Here is a 26,164-nt window from a genome sequence, read left to right as displayed (position 1 = left end):
TTATAAGTTTGATTTAAGAAACCTTTCACATGCGTCAGCTTCAATTTGTTGTATCATCTCAGCGTCCAGTGTTGCTGAAGTAATCATATTTTTACTAATTTTAAAAAGAAAACAAATTTATTTAAAAACTTCTACCACCCATATTTAATTTGTAAGTATGCAGGCTGTGCAACGCGTTTTCAGGAAAGTCTTACAACTAAGAGCCATTCAACCTGGGCCAAAACCTAAAAATTTATTAGCTTATGCATAAATAGATATAAGCGCGTACCTTTTTGATGTGCCAGTGGTGTAACGGATATTTTATGTGCTATTTTTCATAAGATCTCGATGATGAGCAACTTGCAGTGAAAAAACAGACATACGTTCCTGTGTTGTTAACAATATTAAATTCTAACAAGTATTTTTTTAATAAAAAATAAATTTGCCCGCATTATCGGTCATGTAACGGTCATTCGTATAACGGTCGTATAACGGCCAGTCGCGTAACGATCAGTTGTGTTGCGAGTGAATCGCAGCACAAGTCAGTCGCATCAATTAAAAAGTGAAAGCCGTTTACAACTCCCTGTAACGCCGAATTTGAGCGCAGCTCTTGAGGAGGGGGAGGGAAGGGTAAGGGGGGTGGGTGGGTCACGTGACCTTGGGGGGCCACGTGACGATGCCAATGACGTCATCAGTGACGTCACTGATGACGTCATCAGTGACGTCACTGATGACGTCATCAGTGACGTCACTCATGTGACGATGACGATGCGGATACCGATGACGTCATCAGTGATGATGACGATGACGATGCGGATGCCGGTGACGTCATAAGTGACGTCACTGATGACGCTATCAGCGATGATGACGATGACGATGCGGATGCCGGTGACGTTATCAGTGACGATGACGCCATCGGGGGGGGGGGGGTCACGTGACCTCGGGGGAGGGGGCCACGTGACCTCGGAGTGGTCACGTGACCCCCTCAGGGTCACGTGACCGGGGGGTCACGTGACCTGGGGAGTCACGTGACCTGTTGCATGCAACCTGTTGCATTTCCTCTGAGTTGCTGCATCTCAGGTTGCATGCAACCTGTTGCATCTTCATCGAGTTGCTGCATCTCAGGTTGCATGCAACCTGTTACATCTCTGAGTTGCTGCATCTCAGGCTGCATGCATGCATCTCCTATGAGCTGCTGCATCTCAGGTTGCATGCAACCTGCTGCATGTCAGGTTGCATGCAACCTGTTGCATCTCCTCTGAGTTGCATGCAACGCGCGGTTACGCCGACGGCGACGGCGACGGCGACGGCGACGCCGCTCAGGCTGGAAACGGGCCCCTAAGAGCTGCGCTCTAAAAAAAAATTTCAATTTCCCATTGGTATTTAGTATATAATCATGCAGTATTATCAGCTTTTTTTCGTCGCATTGTTCACTCAGTGTGAAAACCTGGAAGTTCATGAGCTTAATTCTAAATTATATTAAAATACAGTGTGTGTGCTTCCGGTGTGTCAGTGGTATAACGAATACCCCGCGTCCTGTGTTCTTAAATATCTCAACTAAAACAGCATCTGTCAACAAATACATACCTGGATGGAAATTAATTTGTAGGACGCGCGACTGTTATCGTAGATTTTGAATGTGAGTGAACTGTACGTCGTATAAGGGGGAAATCGTTCCACGAGTCAATTGCGTCACGAATCAGCCGTGTCACGAGCAGACGTTTCGCGGATATGTCACGTCACGGGTCCCTCTAATCACGGTTTGATCGGTCGTGTCACTTGTCGTTGACGATCCAACGTTGCAAGATTGGTATACGTCTGACACTGGGTGTTTTGTGCGCGCTTGAAAACTATCACAAATGGTGCATGCGAACGAGAACAGTCACCTTAGTTTTGAAGTGGACACAAGATGCGGAGTAACGCAGCCCTCGCAAGATTATCTTCTAATCTAGTCATAACATTTGGGTTTATACGTTTTATGTATGTTATTGGCACATATTGATATTGCGCTAAATGAAAACCGAAAACATTTTGATCAGCACACAAAAAAAATAAAGCCATAGAATAGCTATGCTAATTTTATCTTGAGTATGTTGTACAATATTTGTTATTAACAATATAAATAAACATCTGTGAGCTCGGCTGTGTTTTAAATGAAAATAACAAATGAATTACCTACTGATCAAAATAAGATCAACTAAAATTAATGTCGCCAAATTAACTTTTCATGAACCAAAATGTTTAATCTTCGGGAGAATGACCCATAAACATTCCAAATTACGGCACTATATTGATGTGCATATTTTGGGCAGTTCAATACATCTCGTACAGGAAACTGGGTGAAATTTGGCTGTTTTTCCTGCTATAATACAAACACATTACCAGGGATTGTGCGTGTTCTAGAAAATAAATCATGCCTGCATACCTGTACGAACTACAGGGTGATTCAAGGAGAGGCCAGGCTCTTAAAATCGACCGCAAAATTCGGTTTCTTAACCTATCGCGCTACGACTTTGTGCAGCGTAACCCACAGATGGTGCTTTTCTTTTTTTTTTTTTATCAAATTTGCAAAGAGCGAACTTGCCTGAGGAAAAAGTAAAGAAAAAGGCTTAGCTCCTATGGAAACGCAGCGACGCCCTCGGGAAGAGGGAAGGAGGAACTCCCCTCTTCCCGAGAATGTCGCAGAAGTCGCTATTGTCCCCCTACAAGATTGTAGAATATTAACCCGTCACTCAAAATTCGTGCAAAAGCAGCCGCTTCGGTGGCTGAAACGACTAGGCCATCCTCTCGACGGCAGCCTCGCCGTAGCTTTGCTCGTCCCGAGACGACCTACGTCACGATTGTGTTGGCTGTCACGTGGTCTCTACTGGGCCTTCTCCGAGCACTTGCCAGAGTGGGCCGTTTATAACGAAAAATACAGCCATCAGGCTCAAACTACAAACGGGCGATTGTACGGATATCGTGGATCATATTCAACCTATTTTGGAACACGACAGGAATATTTCAAATTTCGTTAGTATTCCTTTAAAGTGCTCTTCAGCGATCGCACACGGAGATTATTAGGGAGTTTTAGCGAGTCGTTTTTCAAGCACACGGTTCCGAAATCACAAACGGTACAGCTGGTCCGTTTCGTGAAACCGTACTTCAAATTTGACATACTTTAGCGAATCGTGAAAGTGGCGCCAGGCGCGACCGTGTAAACGATGATGATGATCGTGCTTAACGGTGGCGCCATCTTCTAGTAAACATGTGAAACATTCTGCAACGTGTGGCGAAGGTGGCGGACACCGTGGTGGCGGTTCGTGTTGTCCGGCGTACGACTGATGTAAACAAGACGGCCGACGTAACATTTGCCGGTCGGAATTTCAAGAACTGCAAAGCTAGATAGAGTAAAAAGTGTCTGAACGACCGTAAAGGTATGTGGTGTGTCTCTGTCATCTTGAACTTGAACGATCGTTCACGTTGTGTGTCATTGAACCAAATCATATTGTCTGCTCCCGGTCGACGCGCCAGCTAGTCTGCCCGCAGATCGCTAAAATTTACTAGCATGCGCAGTTTACAGCATTCACGATCGCTTACGATTGTGAACAGTCCTCGAAATGATTTGGTTCAACCTCTCAAATAAAGCAGACTAACAGGACGGCAAATCGCCTCCCGCTGTCCTAGGCCTAACGCTCGGCTGGGTCGGCGAAGGCGGTCGCTGAACCGACCGCCATCTTTTTTTTTTTTACCCGAGTCGAGAACGGTGCTGGCTGCGTTACGGTGACGATTCCAGCGACCAGAATGGGAGAAACGAACAAGAAGAGCCTCCCGATTCCCCGAACGACTCGCGCGCGCATGTGCAGTGGCGTCGCGGATGCGTTCGAGGGCGAACCGTTTGTGTGGAAACGACCTGCTAAAACTCCCTATTGACTAAGTCCGTTCTTGCTCAGCGCGAGCTTACGATTAACTTCCACAACGCTTCTGCAGCACCAAGATTGTGGTTCCTCTCAAAGATAAGTGCCGGGCTCGTTCTGAACCTGCGCGGAGCCTGCGCTCATTGTGGCGAACTTGCTTTTCGACCGACGACTTGATGAATGTGTGATTCCTTACGGGTGTTTGATGTCTTCAGTAAAACCTGCTTTGCTTCATATGACAAAGCAGTAAAACCTGCTTTGCTTCGAATTTGCTACGTTTTGCGCTAGCGCAAAACGTACCAAATACGAAGCAGACCGTACGTTTTGCGGTACCGCGGTACGAACTTTGCGTCACACGACGGCCATGCAGCTAATCACAAGTTTTGCCATCATGCTCGAGCCGGTAGTTTTGGTTTCGCCATAGACCCTTGAAATAAAACTTTGAGATAATATATCTACAAAACTACACAAAATCATAAAATAAAACTACACCTTGTAATTTAGGGAAACCCTTTACTAAAAACAGTCGTAACCCTAAAATCAAGGGAAAAAAGCGACGCCTTCGTACGGGAAAACGTTCCGCACGCTGCACACTACATCTCGAAATTCCAAACCTCCTCCTCCTGTCAAGAAAGTAGCAAAGCAAATACGAAGCAAACCGTACGTTTTGCAGTGCCGCAGCCAAGCGGACTTTTCGTCACACGACAATGGCTCCTCCTCCTCTCAGTCTCCCTCCCTCTGCACGTTTCCCTTTCTATTCCCCAGCCGCAGAAGTAGCACATTATTTGCTTGGGGAACACAGGATACTCGTGTCCTTTGCATTAGACAAAACAACGGCCGCGCCGAATCCTCCCCTGGTGGAGTGGTTTATTTGGCGGCGCCTCTTCCTCCACTCCCTCCTCTCGCCCGCCCAACACCGCATAAAAGACAGGGCCGTAGTGCTCCTCCGGTGACGTCTGGGGCGTTAGCGAATCGAGTCATACTTTTCTTCTTCTTCTTCTTCTTTTTTTTTTTTTAACAATTTGCGATTAAAATTTTTTTGTGTGTCATCCTAACGTGTAAAACAGAGAAGGCAACAAGCGCGAGGTCCTTGCTTTTCGTACTACACGTGGGGGCACTTGGTAACAATGATGTTTGGAGATGAAATGTGAGACTTCGTTGTATTCGTCCCTTCCTTTTCACCTGTCTCGGGGTTACTTTTCTAAGTATGAACGTTCACCAGCTAGCTTGCGCCACAACTCTTATTTCAATAAAATGCTGAATTTTTTACCTATCTTATCTATTTCCTGAGTTCTAGCGATCACTTAATTGATACTGTGTTTTGGTGATTGATTTGTATTGTAGCGCTCAGTCAAAACCGTCGAAACTGAATTTGTAGCCGTGTTTTCTTTAGTGAGAAAACACACCTCCTACTGCGCTGTAGGTATGTGCAGTAGACCATTTCAGCTCACTCTGTTTCAGGGGCGGATCCAGAACTCCCTTTTGGGTGGAGGGAGGGGGGGGGGGCGGAAAATTTGTAAGGATACTATTCTCTCATTCTTTCTTGAGCACCGGGGGCCCACCTATGTCAAATTGCCCTCGGAGAAGGGGGGAGGGGCGGGATCGACTTTGCTTGGGGGGGGGGGGGGGGGGGGGGCGCCGCCCCCTTTTCCCCTTTTGGATCTGCCCCCGCTGTGCTTGCACCCCATCGCACCGCGCGTATGAAGAGCAGGCAGTACGGTCTCCTTCACATTCACACCCTCTTTGACGGACCTGACGACCTTGACGTCGTTTTCGACATCAAGGTGAAAAAGATGCGTCAATAAATGGGTACCAAGGGACATGAGCCCCGCCGACCTGCCGTCGCGCGCTTGGCACGTGATGGTGGGAATGGGCAAAACCTGCAAAACTCTTTGAACACTTTGGGAGCTTTGAACCCCGAAAACTAGGGGGCGCAGAAGAGGAAGTGCCACTTTTGCCGGTCTCTCGACTGAGTTGCGGTGAGCGGACGTGTTTCCTGGTTCTCCTCGAGCATCCGAAGCTAAGTGCCAGTTTTTCTTCTTTTCTCTCTCTTTTTTTGAGAGTTGATTGGAAGTGACTATGCGGTAGCAGTATTAGGTTTGAACAGCAGCAGTTAACGTTAGTTTCGCAAAGTAGGCTCTGTTTGAATTTTTGGCGGGAAGGGACGGTTTGTTCCCGGTCTAGACATGGGTCTAGATTTGGGTCGGCATGACAAGGGTGGGGACGAGTTGGTGCAGTGCGAGGGGTGTGGGAGGTGGTGTTACCTGGAGGAGACGGGTTTCGGGAGCCTGGAGGTGGCGGCGGAGGTGAGTTTCGAGTGTCGGCTTTGTGTGAAGCTTCAGCAGGTAACTGGGGAATGGGAGGGTAGATTTCGGGAGATTGAGGCCCAGCTTAAGGCAGAAGGAGAGAAGCGGGTGGGTCTCGAGGCCCAGGTAGAGGAGCTGACTAGGCAGCTTAATCATGAGAGGGAGCAGCGGGTCGGCCTCGAGAAGCAGGCGGAAGAGCTGGGGGAAGTATGGAAGGCGGGTTTAGAGGAGCGTAAGAGGGAGTGTGACAGTAGGGTAGAGCGCCTGGAAGGGGTAATTCGAGCGAGTGAGAGTAGCGAGGGAAGAAAGGAGGAAGTGTCAGTTCTAGCGGGACGAACCACCAGTCTGCAGGCTGGGGTCCCTGGTGGTCGGGAGTCCGGCCTGTTGGCAGGCGGGCTCGACGACGCTGGAGAGCTGATTGAACCTCAGCTCAATGGCGCCTTCGAGCAGCAGGCGTCGGGCAGTCAGGTGACAGGAGATAAGTCGCAGGACAAAGGCGCGCAGGCACCAGGGGGATCTAGGGTACTGGTAGTGGGGAGCTCTAACGTAGCACGGGTTAGGAGGGGTGTACATAACAGGGTGAAGGGAGACCAGAGGGTAACCGTAGAGGTCCAGCCAGGGAAGTGTATGGTGGATGCTATGACCGCAGCACGTGAGAGGGTGTGGGATAACCGGGAGGGAAGGAACCTAGTAATAGTTCATGCGGGGCTTAATGATGTGCTGAAGGGCAGGAGCCAGAACCTCGGAAAGCAGCTAAACGTGGGAATACGTAAGCTGAGGGACGTGTCTGAGAATGTGCATGTGGTTGTGTGCACCATTCCAGAAGTTCGGGGGCAGTCCGGGTTAACGGAGAGGAGGGTTGTCGAAGCCAATGGAGTAATTAAGGGTATGAGTCGACAGCTTCGGTACGACGTAATGGAAGTAAACAGAGAAGTGTACGAGGCTGGCTCCCGCCCTTTTGCAGATGGCATTCACTACAGTGAGGCCACGGGTTACAGGGTGGGGGATAGGATGGGCCGCACGGTGACTGCTTTTTTGGGGGGACCGAGGGCCCTGGGGGCACTGAAGTAACTGAAAACCCAACAAAGTCAGGAGAGGCACCCAGGGTTAAAAAGAGGAGAAAACGTAAGAACAGGTATAAAAAATCAGCACAATCAGACATTGGATATATTAACATGCAGGGTGGTAGAAATAGGTTAAAATGGGAAGAGGTGGAGGAGCAACTAAGAAAGGAGGATTTAATGGTGTATGGGTTTGTGGAAACACATCTCAGAGACATGGAGCAGCCACCTTGCAACCCTGACTATGTGTGGGAAGAATGCAACAGAATGGAGGGAACGAGGAAGGGAGGTGGAATTGGAGCATTTATTAAGAAGAATATGAACTTTCAAAGGATCAGAAAGGAGTGCGCCGAACATTTGTGGCTGAAAGGAAAAGTCGCTGGGGAATCAACAGTCCTTGGAGTGGTTTACTTATGGACAGGGACAGGTGCTAAAGAGGAAAACAGAAAAATGATTGATTGCATATCAAGAGACATTAGTGAACTAGGCGAAGGCTCCGAAATAATTATTATGGGAGACATGAATGCCCATATTGAGGGTCTGGATGGGTATACGGACTCAACTGGAAGCATATTACTAGAACTGGTGGAAAAACATGACTTAGTTTTATGTAATACCAGTCAGAAGTGTGACGGGCACATAACTTGGGAAACTGGCAATCTGCATTCAACTATAGATTACGTACTCATGTCACACAAAATATATGGTAAGTTACAAGTAATGAAAATAGATGAAGAAGGTTCCAAAAGTCTTGGTAGTGATCACAAACGTATTAAGCTGAATTTTGCCAGAGAAGTAAATGCTGAAACTAGACAACATAATTCAAAGCAAACTTTCTGCAGCGACAAAGAGTTGGAAATAGTTGTTGAAAGAATAGAGGCAGCAGTTTCAGGGCAATGGCATACAGATTGGACCTATGAGAGCCTAACTAGGCTTTTTTCTCTAGAACTAGACAAAGTTAAGAGTAAACGAAAGGGGAAGCAAGGACATAGACCAAAAAGTTGGTGGGACAAAGAAGTGAAGCAAGCGATACAAAAACGTCAGGAAGCCTCTAGAGAACACAGGTATTCCAAGCGTAGTGGGGAGTCCGAAACGGAAGTAAAAAGAAAATGGGACAATTTTGTAACATGTCGCCGAGAGGCATCCAGTTTGATCAATGCGAAAATTCAGAGAAAGGGTGAGGAATGGATGAGTAATGTAAGTAAGAAAGATAGAAATGCTGCCAAGAAGTTTTGGGAGCACTTGAACTCACTCGGTGAAACAACGCAAGCTAGACAGAGGTTCATACTCTCGCATCAGGGAGATCAATTAGAGGGAGATGATGCGATACAATATATAGGAGCAGTGATGGAGGAGAAATTTCGGGAACGGGTACATGTGGAAGATAGGAGAACCGAAGGAAGTAGCAGTCCAGTTTGTGACATCGCGGATTTTGGACAAAGAGAATGGGAAAAGGCGGAACGAAGAGTCCCTAGTGGCACGTCGACAGGCACAGATGGTATCCCTATCAAGCTGGTGAAGAATTTGGGTCCTAAATCTAAGGCAAAACTAAGGGAGGTAGTGAGTACCATGATAACAAAAGGAAATATTCCAGATGAATGGAGGCTTAGTAGGATGAGTATGATATATAAGGGAAAGGGAGATAAGTCTGATATTAGAAATTATCGTCCTATAACCGTGACACCGGTTATTTACAGGTTGGTAATGCAGATTATAAAGAACAGACTGGAGGAATGGGTAGATTGCGAGGGCATACTGGGCGAGTTACAGAACGGGTTTCGAAAACAAAGAAGGTTGGAGGACAACTTATTTTCTCTAACACAGTGTATAGAAATAGCGCAAAAAGAAAACAGACAGCTCTGGCTGGCATTTCTGGATATCAAGGGTGCCTATGACAATGTGAACCAAAGAAACCTGTGGGACATAATGGAGAACTTAAACCTAGATGAAGGACTAACAGCACTATTAAGGAACATTTACAAAGATAACAAGGTGATTATAACATGGGAAGGAAAGGCGACAGGGAAAATAGAGATAAGACGAGGCCTTAGGCAGGGGTGCCCGTTATCGCCTTTGCTGTTTATGTTGTATCTGAGAGGATTGGAGGATAGACTAGAGAAGAGTGGGCTTGGGTTCAACCTTTCTTACAGTAAGCTAGGCCAAAAAATTCAGCAATCCTTACCGGGATTGATGTATGCGGATGATATTGTACTAATGGCTAACAACAGGACAGAGTTGCAGGAATTAATGAGCATCTGTGGTAGGGAAGGAGAGGAATTAGGTTTAGAATTCAGTAGCGAAAAATCGGCAGTCATGATTTTTAACGAGGATGAAGTTGAGAGGCTGAAGATACAGAATATTACAGTTGAGAGAGCTAGTAAATACAAGTATCTAGGAGTATGGATATGTGATGGTGCAGAATATCTCAGAGACCATGAAAAGTATATAATAGGTAAGGGCAACAGAAATGCAGCTGTAATGAAAAATAGAGCACTTTGGAATTACAACAGGTATGAGGTGGTGAGAGAGATTTGGAAAGGGGTCATGGTGCCTGGCTTGACATTTGGAAACGCAGTGCTATGCATGAAATCCGAAGTGCATGCGAAACTAGAAATAAAACAGCGCGGAGTAGGTAGACTGGCTTTGGGGGCGCATTGCAAAACGCCAAACCAGGGAGTACAAGGAGACATGGGATGGGCATCATTTGAGAGCAGGGAAGCGGTGAGCAAGGTAGAATTTGAGGATAGGTTGAGGCTAATGGATGGGGAGCAATGGGCACGAAAGGTTTTCAGCTATTTATACATGAGGAGTGTAGACACAAAGTGGAGACAGCGCACTAGGAAATTAAGAGGAAAGTTTTTGGGCTATAGCGAAGATACGGAAGAGCAAGTCTCAGTTAAGAAGAAAGTTAAGGCCACAGAAAGGGATCGGTGGCTAGAGGGAATGCAGACAAAGACTGCTCTGGAAAGCTATAGATTAAACAAAAGAGTTATTGCCAAAGAAAGCATTTATGACAATTCTAGGGGAAGCTCATTGCTGTTTGAGGCAAGAACGGGTGTTCTGCGAACCAGAACATACAGAGTGAAGTACCAGGAAATGGATACAGTGTGCATTGCTTGTGGAGAGGAGGACGAGACGGCTGAGCACTTGATACTCTACTGCAAAGGGCTTCACCCTATGCCTACCGAAGACAACATAGATTTAATAAAGTCATTGGGTTTTAGAGACAGCGAAGGGAGAGTGGATTTCAAGACTGTAGAGATTACCAAGCAAAGATTAAGTGAATGGTGGCAGAAATCGAGAGAAAACTAGGTATTTTCTTATTCACTGATGGCAAGGGGGTTTCATAGCCTCACTTTCTTTGCACTGCGGAGTGAATATAGATTTCACATTTAAATATTCTAAGCTTAAATGGTAAAACAAAATGGCTAGGTGGCGTAAGCTACCGCCCGATCCAAAGGGCTCAGCCGTATTCATCCATCCATCCATCCATCCACTCTAAACGAGGACACACGGAGGACAATGGGGACACAACCATCGGGACATGATAACTATAATTGTTTGATGCATGTACTTGGTAGATTATATCAATTGTACGAACTACAGGGGGCGCTCCTCTAGCTATCATCACCATCGTGTGTGACGGGCGGCGGAGAAAAGCTCACCGGAGAAAAGCTCACCGGAGATAAGCTCACCGGAGAAAAGCTCACCGCAAAACCGGCAGATGCGGAGAAAAGCTCACCGATTTTTTTTTTTTAACTGTGTCCTCTTTCTTGTAATATTCTTGAAGGTCATTGGGCATATTTGGTAATTCCTCAGAAATTAGTAATCATCCATTTTGTATATCAATGAAGCCGCAAAAATGATATCAGAACATTGTACACCGGTAAAACAGACAACAATTTATTGACAACTGAGGGTGCGCCGTCGGTAGCTCTGTCAAATAAAGAGGTTTGTTCTGTGTGACCTAATATGAATAGCGGTGTGTGAACCGTTTCAGCTCCAAACATTCTGTAGTGCCTAATAGTTAGGTAGGTATTTGTTGATGCAGTCAGTGTCGGCTACGTTGTTTTCTTTCTGTTAATTTCACTAAGAAAACTTTAGTTGCGAGAACAGCTTCGTCCTTTCGCGTTTGTTGTCTTCACTTGGTCGTCGTCGTTTGAGCGGTTTTCATGTATAACGTTCACCAACTCGCCCTATTCGCTACTTTACAGAAGACTATTTCTTATATAGGTCACGAGTAACAACGGTGCCAATGTGCAGCTCTGAAAGTCATGAGTGGCTCACTTTAGAAGGGCACTATCACACAAAGGCAACGTGCGGAAACACCAGCACGAACGGCTAGAAAACGTGTATGTCCGTGGAAGAAAGAAGCCTCGATATCCTACTAACTGTTTTATCCTGTTTTCAAAGGTTAATAAAAACTTCAAAGAGAATTTCAGGCACCGCGTTGTTGCGCATGCACTTTCGGATTTTCGGTGTTTACTGTTTTCATTTTTAGGTTTCAGGGAGACTTAAGTTTTCGAACTCTTTCATGTCACTCAAGTTCATAAAATTTTCAGTTAAGCTTTAGTTGCCTAGAGGGTAAGCCAAAGAAAACACTGGCCCGCCATTATTAATTTGGGAGAAATATACTTAATAAGCTTGGCAAATAAAACAAAAACGGACATTTTCTTTTCGACAAACCTGACGAACTTTAGTGATAATAAATTGATATATGTTACGCATGATCCAACAGGCTCCATAAGAAATAAGAAAAAAAAAATCGGTGACCTTTTCTCCGCATCCGCCGGTTTTGCGGTGAGCTTTTCTCCGGTGAGCTTATCTCCGGTGAGCTTTTCTCCGGTGAGCTTTTCTCCGGGATTCGTGTGTGACGCCACAGGTAGGACAGACTGGGAGTCTGGGATAGACCGCGCAGATCTTGGATCAGTCGGCTCGTCAGCTCGCTTCATGCGCTGTTTGAGTAACGTGCAGCAAAGCCCGTTTCACATGTGTTTATTTGGCAAAGCGATATTTGTAGTAGGATGTAGTAATTCCTCGGTAAATCCTCGTCGCCAAAATGTAGCATTGAAAGAAAACGCGGACACCCGAGAAAATAACGAAGAGCAGTGCCTGCGTGGGCCTGCGAAAAAACGAGGGGTCTCACATGCCGAAGTGGTGACCGGCGAGCCGGGCGCGGGAGCCCCGGAAGGTGAGAGAGGCACGTCCGATGCGGTCCGTGGTTGAAGCGTAACTCCGTTTATTAACGGTAAACAAATATGGAGGTAGAGCGCCACGGGGACGCAACCCTAACAACACGGCGCAATGGTGGAGAGTGGCGTCATCTAAATAGCGTGTAAAGAACTTGTGAAAAATTAAAATACTACATGGGACATTTTACGAAAGTTTGAAACCGCACGTGTCACGCGTAGTCGTGCCAACAAACACTTTTGGCGTTGAGGCGGTTGAGGTGTCGAAGCGCTCGGATGATGGTGTGCTCAGACCCCAGTACAAATATCTGGATAATGAAAATAGAATATCCAGCGCGCTTTATTTCACTACAACTTCTACCACGGTAAATAGGGTGTATTTTTTATTATGATTCGGACAAAATAAATTTAAGAAAGGAATTGGTTCATCAAATTGAAAATGGGAAAGCGAAATTTGAGAACCTCTCGCGTGTGTAGTAAACATTTTGAAAGGGACTGCGTGTATCCTGTTGGTTCTGATGTGTTCTGTGAGCGCTCCTTTTTTGATTTCGTAAACCAGAAACGAATATTTCCTCAAAATAACCGGCGGGAAGAAGCGGTGTTTGTCTTCCGGAGTCGTTTCAACTAAATCCCGGGCCGCTGGCCCTAGGGACACCACTGAGAATGAGCAAACTATGTCTCAAAATTTGCTTGGGGCCATATTTTGTCCGGGTTTGCGGTTTGGACCATTTTGACCGGGACCATTTTGTCCGGATCCCGTGCCCGTGAAATGCGAGCTCGTAGCGGGTCCCTGTGTGTTTTTGTCACACCACAAAATACAATTTTTTTTTTTTTTTTTTTTTTTGTGTGTCCGCGATATGCGCGCACAATATCGGCTTTCGAGCGGGTTCCTGTGTGCTCATCCAATACCACCTAGAAGACAAGGCCTGCGCATGACGTTTCGTTAGTATATCCCCGACCCGCCCCAAGCGGCAAACACCCCGAAGCTTGACGAGAGTAGGCAGAGTAGGGGCCGCGTCGCATCTACGTCGCATTCAATTGCGGCCGCAGCTGTGTGCGTGACTGCTGAGCGCGAAGTGATAGCGAGCTTCCAGTGCATTTGCGACGTGCACGCGAACGCTCCCTCGGCCAGGAGCGCGAGCTAGCACGCCCTTCTGGCTTTGAGACGCGCATTTCTAGCGCGCGCGCTCGTTCTGCGGTAGAGCGTTTCGAAGCAACAGCGCCCTCGAAAATGGCGTCCAGTGTCAGCGTCCAGCGTCCAACGAAGGGCTTTTCAGCCCTTCGCGCAGCAGTAAGGCAATTTCACTCATGCATTTGACGCTCCACGTGATCGTATGCTATTTCCAATAGACACTCTTCGTGAGCATCTGTTTCATTATCTGTTACACAAACCACCGAAGCAGGCGATGGAGCAGACGATGTAGCAGACGATGTTGCTCATCCGGGCTAGCTAGGGGACGCTGAGGGGATCTACTAGTGATGACGTTTAGAGGAGGAAACGCGCAGGCCTTGTGTTCTAGGTGGTATTGGCTCATCGCACCGTGAAACGCGAAGCTGCTGCGTCCGCGACCTCCAGTATTATAGTTCCGTGGTGTTTACCGTATTTACTCGCAGAATGAACGCACTTTTTTTCCGAAAAAATCGATGCAAAGTTCGGGGGGGGGGGGGGGGGGGGGGCGTTCATTACGCGAAGTAAAATTTTTGAGTCCGTATTTACTCGCATAATGAACGGCCCTTTAATCCTGAAAAATCGAAGTAACTTCTTATCTCTTTGCGCACGGCGCCCGACCCCGTAACCAAACTAAGCTGTGCAAAAAAAAAAAAAAAAAAAAAACTTTGTTTTTACTTTTAGTTCCTTGGTTTTTTTTTTTGGTTTTTTTTTTTGCCGCCTTTAGCAAGCTGTTTTGTTTGCTTAGGCGTTGCTTAGGCGAGGGCTCTCTGCTTATCTTTCTTATCTCCTTGCGCGCGACGCACGACCCCCCCCCCCCCCCCCGTAACCAAACTGCGCTGTGCAAAAAAGAGCTCCTCTTTTTTTTTTTTTTTGCCGCCTTTCGCAAGCTGTTTTGTTTGCTTAGAAGGCTTCCCTGCTCCTCTTTCTTACTTCCTTGCGCGCGGCGGCGCGCGAACCCAAAGTCCAAACTGCGCTGTGCAAAAAAATAAATAAATAAATAAATAAATAAAAAGCTCCTCTCCATGTTTTTTTTCTTGCTTCCGTTGGATCTTTGCCAATTTTTTTAACGCCTTTTGCAAGGCGTTATGTTCGCCCACGCTGCCCATGGATTCGCGACCTCACTGCACCAGGATAGAAAAGTGCGTTCATCGCGCGCGTGGGGGGAGGGGGTCAAAATTTTGACTTCCGAGTTGGGGGTGCGTTTATCACGCGAGTGAAAAAAAAAAGTCGAAATTTTGAGAGCAGACTTGGGGGGTGCATTCATTACGCGAGTGCATTCATTGTGCGAGTGAATACGGTATTGGTCATTTTAGATAGACTTACTGATTCATTCCCAAAGATTGCCCACCCAACATTTTTCACCACTTGTCTCTTGCAAATGGGTGGGCATTCATGTGAAGTTTTACATAACAATACTTGTTCTAAGAAAATAAGAAAAAAAAAATTATGGGCCTTGGGGGAAACGAGGATATGCCCTCTGCTCAGATTCGGTGTGTAGTCAAAACTCTATAGTCCCAATGACGGCAGCTTGGCATTGACTCAAGACTCGTTGGTGCAGCCAGCTGATGGAGAACCAGATCGAGACGGTGCATGAGGGCGCTTTCGCTGACCTGACGAGCATGGAGAGACTGTGAGTACTCCCCATCACTATCGCTTTCCATCCATTCATCTACTTTCTGCTCGGCGTCAACTATTTGCTGCTACGTTGTCAAGGCTAGCATGGCTTCTGCCATGCTGCAGTGCTGCGAGAGCACGTGCACGGGACTTCCTTTTGCATTCGAATATGCTCGTGCCACACGCTTTGAAGGCGTCGGAGCACTGCGGAAGCTGCACTCTACGTTAGCTTTCACAACGTAGCACAAAATAGTTGACACCGAGTAGTGTATAGCATCGTGCACTGATGCTTGCAGACGTTTCGAGATGGTCGCACCACGGGATTGGTAAAACAATGATGTGGGCTCAACTAATGGCAGTGAGCTGCTAGAGGCAATAACAGCAGCAAATTCTATTTTAACATCGTCGAGAAGGCTATGAAATTAGTATGAAGCCTCAAGTGAGAAGCGAATGTAGCCATGTATTGCTTGTGTTGTTAAATTATCTGTTCTGCCATGTGTCGCTCGTGTTGCTTTGAAGGCTGTAGCGTTCTCGCGGCGGTGCCTCTCGTCCTTTGCAGACGTCTAAACAACAACCGGATACGCAGTTTACCAGGCTCCTTGTTCGCCTCCATGACCAGCCTGCAGCGCCTGTAAGTACACCTTCTCATGTTCAATGTGAAAGCATTAATTGTCTCATGAAGTGAGCTGACGTCATCAGTTTGAAGCGCAAAAACGGCTCCTAGTTCCCGCGATCGCCTTCGGTTCCACTGGCTGGCGCGCGTTGACAGGGCTCCCATTGGCCGCTGCGCCATGGCCTCCGAGATCCCAAAGCGCGCACGCGCTAGTACGCAGCAGATGACAAAAGAAGCGGACGAGCAGACGACAAAGAAAACAGACGAGCAGACGACAAAGGGAGTGGACGAGCGGCTTGCATGCTTCCGAATTTACAACTCATAGGAAATGCTTAGGTGTACCTCAAGTTTTTTTTCTTCTGCACTGACGCCGAAAATGCTCTGAGGGCATGCATGAGAACTCGACACCATCAGTGCAAGTCATCAACTGGTCAAATATTTTTTATTGCGGTGTCGTGATACCTTTTGGGGATTTTAAAGAAGCTACCCGGTTTTTTATATGTGATTTCTGGAATGTCTTGTTAATATGGACCCATCAATATGTCTACCATACTATAGACATCTTTTCAGAGACGAACCGTGTAAATATGTGCATTTTGTCTAATTATTATGAAAAACTCACATTATGGAGGAATTTTGGGGGCAATGGAGGTGTCCATATTAACGAGACATCACTGTATTATGTTAGAATGAGACTATTAAAAGAGAATGCCTGACGACTCATCTCCTGTGCACACAAACTCTTTTAATGGGAATATTTGTAGGCAAATCTTTATCTGGGACCTATTTGAGCAACCCATGGGCCACAGATCACTGAATCTGTTCGTGCTCCTCTTGCTTGCAGTGATTGTCGCCCACGTCTGCACGTCTGTTGGACGGCAAGTGTTCAGTTTAGCTGTGCCTTTTGATGCAGGGACCTCAGCCACAACCGGCTTGCCGTACTGGGACAGTGGATGCTGCACGGTTCACTGCTGCTTAAGAATCTGTAAGTCCAGCACACCCTTCTTAACAGACAGAACATTTCAGGTTGGGCTTGGCACCTTCTTGTACAATCCATTAGTTCAAGAAAATGTTTCTTTTTAGTGTTACATGTTTTGCCATTCAGATTAATGCTCCTGTATGAATGCTGCCATCTCTTTCATATTCCTTCTATGTTGATGGTGTCTAGATCACAGCATCCCCTTGCAACCTTGCCTGTTCTTAGTGCCAGTTGAAGCTGGTTATATATAGGTATAATATACACCTTTTTAATTCAGACGTCATGATACTGTGGTGGCTCTTCCATGAGCACTGTGCGTGCGCATAGGCTTTATTTAAAGCGAATCTGGTTTTTGTGTATGTGCAGTGCCCACACCTAGTTTGGGCAAATGCAGGCTTGTTTGGAAACCGCGCGTTGATGTATAAACTCTATAAGCGAACAGGCATAAGTGGCTTTCTCTGTTGCAAAACCACTTTGCGTGTCTTTTTTACTGTTTGTTGTGGGCTGATCGTTGAATACTGCCGCGCGCGCAGCTGGCCAAGTAGGCAGCGCGCGCGTGGCCTAACGGTTATCGCGCTTGCCTCCCACGCAGAAGGCCAGGGTTCGACTCCTGGCCGCGACTACACATTTTTGTTGACAGTGTAATTTGATGTTCTAGTGAATTCGAGAACCGTCTTGCTGATTCGAGGTTAGAATGTTCTACACACCGAACCTTCTACGCCGAACGATCCAGAAACCCACGAGGGTACATAAGGGATTCGGCAAGGCGAGCAAAGTCAGTTTTTCGCCCCAGCGTTCGACTCTGCTGTTACGCCGACTTCGACGCCCGCGACGCTCTCTTATTATCTTTTGTACCCTTTTATTTTTGGCACAAGTTCGCCACATTCAACGTTTATTTATTCCTGTTTATTTCTTGTTTATTGGTCACCACCCGTGACAATACAACTTTGGAAACAAATAGAACTTTCGAGAAAGGAGCAGTGATTTTTAGGTAACACGTTGGATTTTTCTCATATGGCTGTTTGTTATGCCTTATGAATATCCCATGGACGTTTTAGTTCTGAAAAGTATTTTCACAGCGGTATGAGAGATCCGATAGAACTGCCTAATTTGTCCAATAAACATGACTATAGCCCGTTGCAACTCAAGAATGAAGGGCGAGGGTTAGACGTGCCAGGGAGGAGGAAGCAGACGGAACCCTGGAGAACAGGGGGGAAACCTCCTTCTCTCTTTAGCATTCCGTCTGCTTCCTCCTCTCCGGCCCTTCTTACCCTCGCCCTTCGTTCTTGAGTTGCAACGGACTATAACCAAGTGGTTCATTAAACGTTCAGTTTACTCAGTTATTCGCCGCCTCATCACTTGTCATTTTTGACATTGTATGTACAGTGCTCAACAAACTTTTCATAGAACACATGCTAAATCTACTCTTCGCTTGTTCTATTTTTTTTTTTTCTTTCTATATGTGCGTGCATAGCTGCCGCTAGCCCTAAGCTATTTCTCTTTCTGTCCCACTATGTCCGTAGCATACCTTCAATTCACATAAATATGCGCTGTTCTCTCACATATTATATTTTTTCTGCATTCAATATTGCACAAGTGTTCCGTGTAAGTTTGACGAGCACTCTATATCTTTAACGCCCCAGTAATTATCTTCATTGCTCCAATAGACTAACGCAGTCAACTCAATCATCATCTTTTTTGGTCCAATAGACATCTCTAAAGCAGTGATAGAATTTTATCGTGCCATTTGCTAAATTGTGCCACGAGTGAAGGCCTGCTACATCTACATTTTGCACTAAAATCCATTTTTGCTAAAAATTGCACTGCACATACCTGCGCTGAAATGGGCCTAAACGAAGCAAAAAATACAAATTTTTTAGTTTTGGTCGATTTTAAAGGAGCTGTGCAACAATTTTGGGGCTTTGCTTAAATAATTGTGGAAGTTGATGCCTGACACTTCTGAAGTGAACTACAGAAAACAGATTTTGCCTGGATACCCTAGTTTTTATTTAAAAAATGAAAAAGATCCAGGTTTTTGCCGCCTCTCAACTCGTACATTGTCTCCCGGGTCATGTGCACAGTGACATTGATGGGGTAGGCGCGGGGTTCCGGTAACGTTCTCTTTTTAGAGCCATCAGTGAACAGCGAGAGCTCACCCGCTCGCGATCGCGTGACCACGTGCTGGAGGGCACCGCGCGAACAATATGGTGAAAGGAGGAAAGTCTCATCCGGGTCCGGCCATACCCGTCCGGCCCTGTCCCCCTCCCCCTCCGGTTTCTGGCGGCTGTTCGCTGTAGCAGATAGAGCTGACGGTTTGTGGACCTAGGATAGATGGCGCCACTAAAACTCCGTATAATAAAAGCTTTGAGGTTTTTGACGCATTTATATTTATGTTGGAACGACAAGATTTATAGAAAAGTTACCTTTTATCGAGCAGGTATTTGCGCAACTTGTTATCTTCCTACAAGACCCCCCATTGACGTCATGCCGCGTGTTTCTCATGGCCGCCACTCGCGGCTGCAGGTCGGGGAATATTCTAAGTTTTGCCTCGCTATTACGCGGCGGAATTGCAACATTTCAATGAAAGGAGGTGTGTTTCTGTCATTAGTGACAAGGTGAACAATATCAAAAGCAGAAGATGCCAATTCTTTCAACGTTAAAATCGTTGCACAGCTTCTTTAATATTCAGGCAGGAAAATAGTATAAATATTTATTTCATATTGTCTATGCTCACTGTATAGTTTGTTTCATTTTAGGTCAGAGCACAGTCGAAGACTCAAACACACACAACCGTGAGCACACATACTAATTGTGTAGGTCACGGGGAATTCACTGCGCTTAATTGATTCGGCCAACGAAAGAGCCCTTACAAACAGATTACGAATGCCATGATGACGCGCTTTTGATGCTGTTTGAGTAGTCCCATTGGCTCGTAACGTTGGCTGTCATTTGACTTAAAATGAACTAAAGATATTGCATGCTCATCAAGCGCGCTGGCCGCGTCATCGTCTGAATTTCCAGACAACGTTGGCAATGTTGGGACCTAAAAGTTGTACGAAAAATTTTGCAAAATAGTGGGGTGGTGACTACTGTGATAATGCAGAACCAGGATCTTTAGCTACTTATAAAATCTCCTGATTATTATGTTTGCCACCTACCTCTGTACTGACTGTGGCTACAGTCCCAGTGTACCGTGATGCTTGCGCCGCAGTGCCTTGCAACGTTCACTGCCTCACATCAGCATGCAAATGTCAAGCTTCACTGCTCTGCACTGAAGTGCTAGGAGAGCGCCTGGGTTAGGTTAGTGCAATTGGCTCAGAAATTGTGCTGAGTACTATAAAAAGTAGGCCTTCTTTGGCCTTGGCTGTAGGGTTGACCTCTAATTTTAAAAAGGCCCTGCCGAGAAAGGGAAAAAAAGTGTAGGTCTATTATTTGACTAATAGGATAGTTAATAAGGTAGTTCTCGTGCAGCAGTTAAAGCCAGCAGACTGAGCTCTGATTACAACGCCAGTAACGCATAGTGTCACTTTTAAAGCACAATAGTTAAAGCCAGCCAACTGAGCTCTGATTACAACGCCAGTAACGCATAGCATCACTTTTAAAGTACAATAGTTAGTTAAAGCCAGCCGACTGAGCTCTGATTACAACGCCAGTAACGCATAGTGTCACTTTTAAAGCACAATAGTTAAAGCCAGCCAACTGAGCTTTGATTACAATGCCAGTAACGCATAGCGTCACTTTTAAAGTACAATAGTTAGTTAAAGCCAGCCAACTGAGCTCTGATTACAACGCCAGTAACGCATAGTGTCACTTTTAAAGCACAATAGTTAAAGCCAGCCAACTGAGCTCTGATTACAACGTCAGTAACGCATAGCGTCACTTTTAAAGTACAATAGTTAGTTAAAGCCAGCCGACTGAGCTCTTTACAACGCCAGTAATGCATAGTGTCACTTTTAAAGCACAATAGTTCAAGCCAGCCAACTGATCCCAGTAATGCATAGTGTCACTTTTAAAGCACAATAGTTAAAGCCAGCCAACTGATCAGTTGGCTGGCTTTAACTATTGTGCTTTAAAAGTGACAGTATGCATTACTGGCGTTGTAATCAGAGCTCAGTCGGCTGGCTTTAACTAACTATTGTACTTTAAAAGTGACGCTATGCGTTACTGGCGTTGTAATCAGAGCTCGAGCTCTGATTACAATGCCTGTAACGCATAGCGTCACTTTTAAAGTACAATAGTTAGTTAAAGCCAGCCAACTGAGCTCTGATTACAACGCCAGTAACGCATAGTGTCACTTTTAAAGCACAACAGTTGGTTTTCATAATGTACTGGTGTGTGGTTGTTTTTTAAATTTATGATATTAGAATCTTGAGTTTGATAGGTTCATAAAACTTGGGGGGGACGCATGTTAACTAATGGGCATACCGTAAATTCCCTAGAGATAGCCCACTTAACATCAAGAGAAAATTGGGTGAAAATATAGAGTAGGTTAACCTTCGTTGTACAATCAAGAAAAGTTAAAAAAATTGCTATTTTTAGGTCGTGTCCCTTCTAAGCTTGTTATGGTGACGAGTGCTAACGAAGCAAAGATGACTACTTCCCTGTCAGCAACGCTCGCTTTTTCCAGCCATAGCTAACTAGCAGCATTTACACCGAGGCCATTATCGATCCCAACACTACTATTACTAAGAGTGGGCTAGTTTTCAGTGTTTAACCTGGACCAATTTGGACTAAAAGAGATTTCAGCTTGGCTGATAGAATTTTCTGCCAGTTCAATAGAAATCTTTATAGCACCAATAGCCATTTCTATTGGACCATTAGAAATCTCAATAGAACCAATAGACATTTTTATTGGTCCAATGTATTTTTATTGGTCCAATATATTTTTATTGGTCCAATATATGTTTATTGGTCCATTAGAGTTTCCTATGGGTCCATTAGAAATATCTATCAGTCCAATAGAACTCTGTAATGCTCATATAGAAATCTTTATTAGAATTTTTTCTAGGGATATTTTTTTTGTTTTCCTTTTTTATGCATGTTTATTTGTGGACTTCATTTTCTTGACTAAAAGACTACTTTTCTTTTCAGTCAGTTGGACAACAACGAGATAAGCTGCATTGATGAATCAGTTCTTCGTGGGCTGAAGAACATGGAAATTCTGTAAGTACTCAATTTGGAAAGTGCTTCCTTCTGTAATGTCTTCCATTGCCGTGCCACCATAGCTGATAGATGGCATGCAAACAACAGTTAGCTCAGGAAGCTAAATATAATGCTTGAGGTACATGTACTGGACAGTGTGTTCCAGCGACCTCAAATGCAGAAAAGTACTAGATCAAATCTTCTCACAAGTGGAATGGAAACAAACCATTTTTCAGACAAATGACCTCCAGAGCGCAATGCACATGGGAACCAAGTGTGAAGCTCACCATCGCGTCAAATTTCCCAATAGTGGGCAATCTGAGAGCAGTCCATCGAAACAATTCACAAGAACTCCAGCTTGTCTGCTAGTAAAAAATTTGGTTACCTTCGGGTTTACTTGGCCAGAGAAGTGGCAGTGGCAGTCATGTGATTGCCAGGGACAGAGACATGCTACACGATGCCATAGAAGTCCTCTAGCACCACTTTGGAGATAAGAAGCGATTATAACAAGCATACTTCTCAAGACTTCTAATAATAGTTTGGGGTCTGCGATGAATTTTCAGTCTTCTCCAAGGCACTGTACGAGGTCTCTATGCATGAGGCATAACCAAGTCCAGTTGTACCCCAGAGACTCTGCAATAGTATTCTGATGCAAGCTTTTCCACACGCCATCATTCTGAACTGAAACATTGTCTACTCGCTATACAGGAGCAATTTTGTAAAATTGGATGTGCTATGAACATATTTAGAACTGTATCTGGTTATGACTGCTCCTATATTTTTTCCGCCAAGACGCGTCTATGAATGAATACTACTATGAATACTAGCTTGTTCTTATATATATTTGCGTTGGGTATGGGCCTGTAGAACTTTGGTTGAAAACACTCCACCTTTGTTCAGAAATGGCAACGAATGCAGTTTAGAGAAGTTTTGTAATGCCTTTTAACACTGCAAGCCATGCTACTTGCGTCACATTTCACAGCTTCTTACAGAACCGAGTCATGCTTAGAAAACCAGTCTTCAACAAAGTATGTCTACACATGGTAACCCTCGTTATAACGAAATTGCTTTTTCTGAATTATCGCTTTTACTGAAGTTCAACGTGGTCCCGACCGAAATGCACGCATTTTGAACCGGATTATTCGAAGTATATTGGCGGTCGACCACGCTTATTACGAAGGCCGTGGTGCTGAAAGCATGCAAGCCTACATGGAGGCGCATAGAGACCCTTGTGTTCCCTCCCCCTTCTCCACTGTAACAAACAGCTGTCTGGGAAAATGGCAAACAGGAATACGAAGCAAACGGGTGACTGAGGGCAGAGTGATCGGAGCACCACCTCCGATGCAGATGTGCCCGACACGGGTAGGGAGCAGCGTCCACGTTTCGACGCTACTCATGGCGCCTGCGGCCGACGCCAGCCAACACTTTCCGGCTTCCCGCTCTCCCGCCCCTTGCTTCCACCTGACTCCTGTCAGAACCGGGTCAAGGGAGCGATGGAGCCCAGAGGAGTCCGGAGGAAATGATCCCTTCGGGAGGCTCCGTGAGCCTGCGGCATAAAGCAGCTTCGTTCTATTTACCGGCACCTCCTCGACCTTCTGCGTTGGTGCAGAAAAGCATAGGGTGGTGTACCTCAGGTCGTATCTCAATACACATACCGGAGGTAGACTGCCCTACACTTTTCTGCACCGGTGCAGGAGGTGCAGGGAAATCGAGCGAAGCTAGTGTACAAATCACGCACACGTGCATCGTATGGGAGAGTGGGAGTGCTTACCAAAAGTCGCTTAGCACATCTTCGAGGTTGAGAAAAGTGGCCGGTCCACATCCGAAATTGCCAAAAAATTTACATTCCGGCATCAGCTGTTCGACACTGTCCACCATTTTGCAAAACAAGCAAGGCAGGCTTTGTCCCAATCACGATATCTCTACTCGTCGTCGAAAACGCACTGCTCGCTTTTTCCCGGGCACAATTGAGCACAAGTAGCCCAATCATTCGCACCCTCCTTCAATTACGTCCGACAACCGTAGCATAGTTTCGCTTGGGCCAGCTCGAACACTCATGGAAACGCTACGCAGTTGACGAAGCGATGCTGTTCTCCCACACGCTCTCCCATGCACGAAAAACACGAAACAATTACATGCCTTGGTTGATTCGTTGCCATGTTCGTGGGCGTCTAACTTCGGTAAATGTCTCGTGTACACTACCGCGTGGGCCAGATGGATTGATGCTGATGGTTTGAAGAGACCGCATAAATTGGTTTCTTAACTTATCGCGCTGGGACTTACTACAGAAGTGCTCGTAGCTGGTGCATTCATTAATTGAGAGTATGAATACATGAAACCTTTGGAGTCAAAAAAGAAATAAAATAAAAACTGGTTGTGTCTATGGAAAAACTATCGCTAAGCCTTTTATCTCAAAATCATCAGAAAATTGTTGTGGGCTATTTTGGCATTTACTATGATTGAAAAATTTGTGAAATGGAAATAAAATAGAATTGGCTTACCTATTCTTCACTTCATTTGGCCCAAATGAGCGCCACAGTAACACAATATTTTTTTAGTGTACATATATGCAAATTTATTGTACAGGGAAAACAGTTTTTTATATTTTTTTTTTATTCACTTAGGTGAGTCAATTTTTCCACAATTTTAGCAAAAGCTTGTACCATTTTCAGGCCCCTCTGTAGTAAATCCTAGCACGATACATTAAGAACCCGACTTATGCCGTTCCTTCAAACAGCCATCGATCTCTTTGACCCACGTAACTTTCGCCACGGAGGCCAAATAAAACAAGATGCGATGCTTTTTCTTGGGGCCGTATGGTCCAGAAACACACACTGATCTCTCTTACGTTCGGTTTTCAATATACCTCTTTCGATTTTCCGCCGAGAAAAACTTAAAAGACGCGCTGCTCATTCTTGCTCATGGAAGCATACATAAGAAGCTGGTCAACCGGACGATATCTCGGCCACAGGAAGTTTCGCCATTACTTGTTTATGTTTACCTTGGAATACCATGGATACAGTCAGAGTGTTCTTCAGTGTCCCCGTCCGCCTTCAAGGCTGCTGGCGCTGTTTTTTTTTGGCTCTATCGCATTCATAAAACTACCGCTTATATGGAATCTTTTGCTGTCTCGTTGACTTCGTTATAACGAGGGATTACTATCAGCAGCAGGACACTTCATGTTGTTCTGAAACTTAACTCAATCTGCATCTGTTTGTGCCCTAATGCTGATTTTACTGTGGTATCTGTTTAAAATAAAAACAAATTTATTTTTTAAAAATCCCCCACCACCACGGGATCCATTTTCAACCTTCAGGATTGTGGTCACCCTATTCAGTAGTCACTTTTACCAATAGGCTTCTACGCTAGTAGTCATACAATTCACAATGAAATTTACTTTAACCAAATGAAACCGTCAACCATAAATGCACCATTTTCAGAAATCACCAGTTTTGGATTTCTTGCGAGGAACATTCTTGTGGGCATGGCACAAGCAAGCACAACCATTCCCTTAGTCAACTGAACTCTGCTGAGGTGCAGTGACCTAGATTGAGCTCCTGAAACGTCACGTTTGTGCCCATTGTAGCTAATCTTTTGTCTTCAAGTTCATACAAAGGTTCTTCCCTCTCCTTTCTAATGGCACCCTTTGTCTCCTATAAGGACTCCCCGAACCAAGTCTCCGACAGGTGGCACCATTTCTTTCGAAAATGGTGGATTGAGTTTGAAGAAACAAAGGCCGCTTGCAAAGGTAAACTTATCAAGCGTTCGGACAAGAGTGATAGTCACGACGGATACGCACTCAAACTTTGATTAAGTCTTTATATTGCACACAGTCTACTTACATTTGTTATATTCAAACTAAAGCAACATTTAACCCGCCTTTGTTGTCAGAACTAATCTTGACAATCTATATGGGACCACTTGTTGATCATCCGTCACCCGTCGCTGCTTTTCTTGCATTTGCTTGAGGCTAATCCTATGATCGCTAAGTATCGGACGAGTACTGCCGATCATGTAGATTTTTTTTGTATGCTAAGTGTTTAGCTTCACCGATCCTGCATTAGCTATATACACCCAGTGCACACCACCATATTCAGTTTACGAGTGCAGCCCATGTTAAAACCATACTAGAAGTACACTGCCCTGCTCTTTTCTACAGCACCCTACACTTTTTTGTACCATTGTAGTCTGGTGCAGGTAAATCAAACAATCCC

The 26,164-nt window shown here is 45.4% G+C and overlaps 1 protein-coding gene across 3 annotated transcripts in view; it reads left to right on the top strand.

Moving 5' to 3' along the window:
• The window catches only part of LOC8054077 (protein slit), a 133,253-nt gene that overhangs the window by 26,504 nt on the left and 80,585 nt on the right, over positions 1-26,164 (top strand). For 2 of the 3 annotated variants that reach the window (XM_042287278.1, XM_042287277.1), the window contains exons 2-5: positions 15,161-15,232; positions 15,776-15,847; positions 16,743-16,814; positions 21,900-21,971. In XM_042287278.1, the coding sequence (XP_042143212.1) occupies positions 15,161-15,232; positions 15,776-15,847; positions 16,743-16,814; positions 21,900-21,971 (288 nt within the window). Of the gene's footprint in view, positions 1-15,160; positions 15,233-15,775; positions 15,848-16,742; positions 16,815-21,899; positions 21,972-25,433; positions 25,699-26,164 lie in introns of those variants that run through there. The other variant, XM_029991536.4, reaches the window with a different exon arrangement.

Source organism: Ixodes scapularis, unplaced genomic scaffold (assembly GCF_016920785.2).
Source record: "Ixodes scapularis isolate PalLabHiFi unplaced genomic scaffold, ASM1692078v2 PGA_scaffold9__187_contigs__length_104089568, whole genome shotgun sequence".
Lineage (NCBI taxonomy): Eukaryota > Metazoa > Arthropoda > Arachnida > Ixodida > Ixodidae > Ixodes > Ixodes scapularis.
Note: the sequence above shows the minus strand (reverse complement) of the source record. Positions and strands in the feature narration are given on the sequence as shown.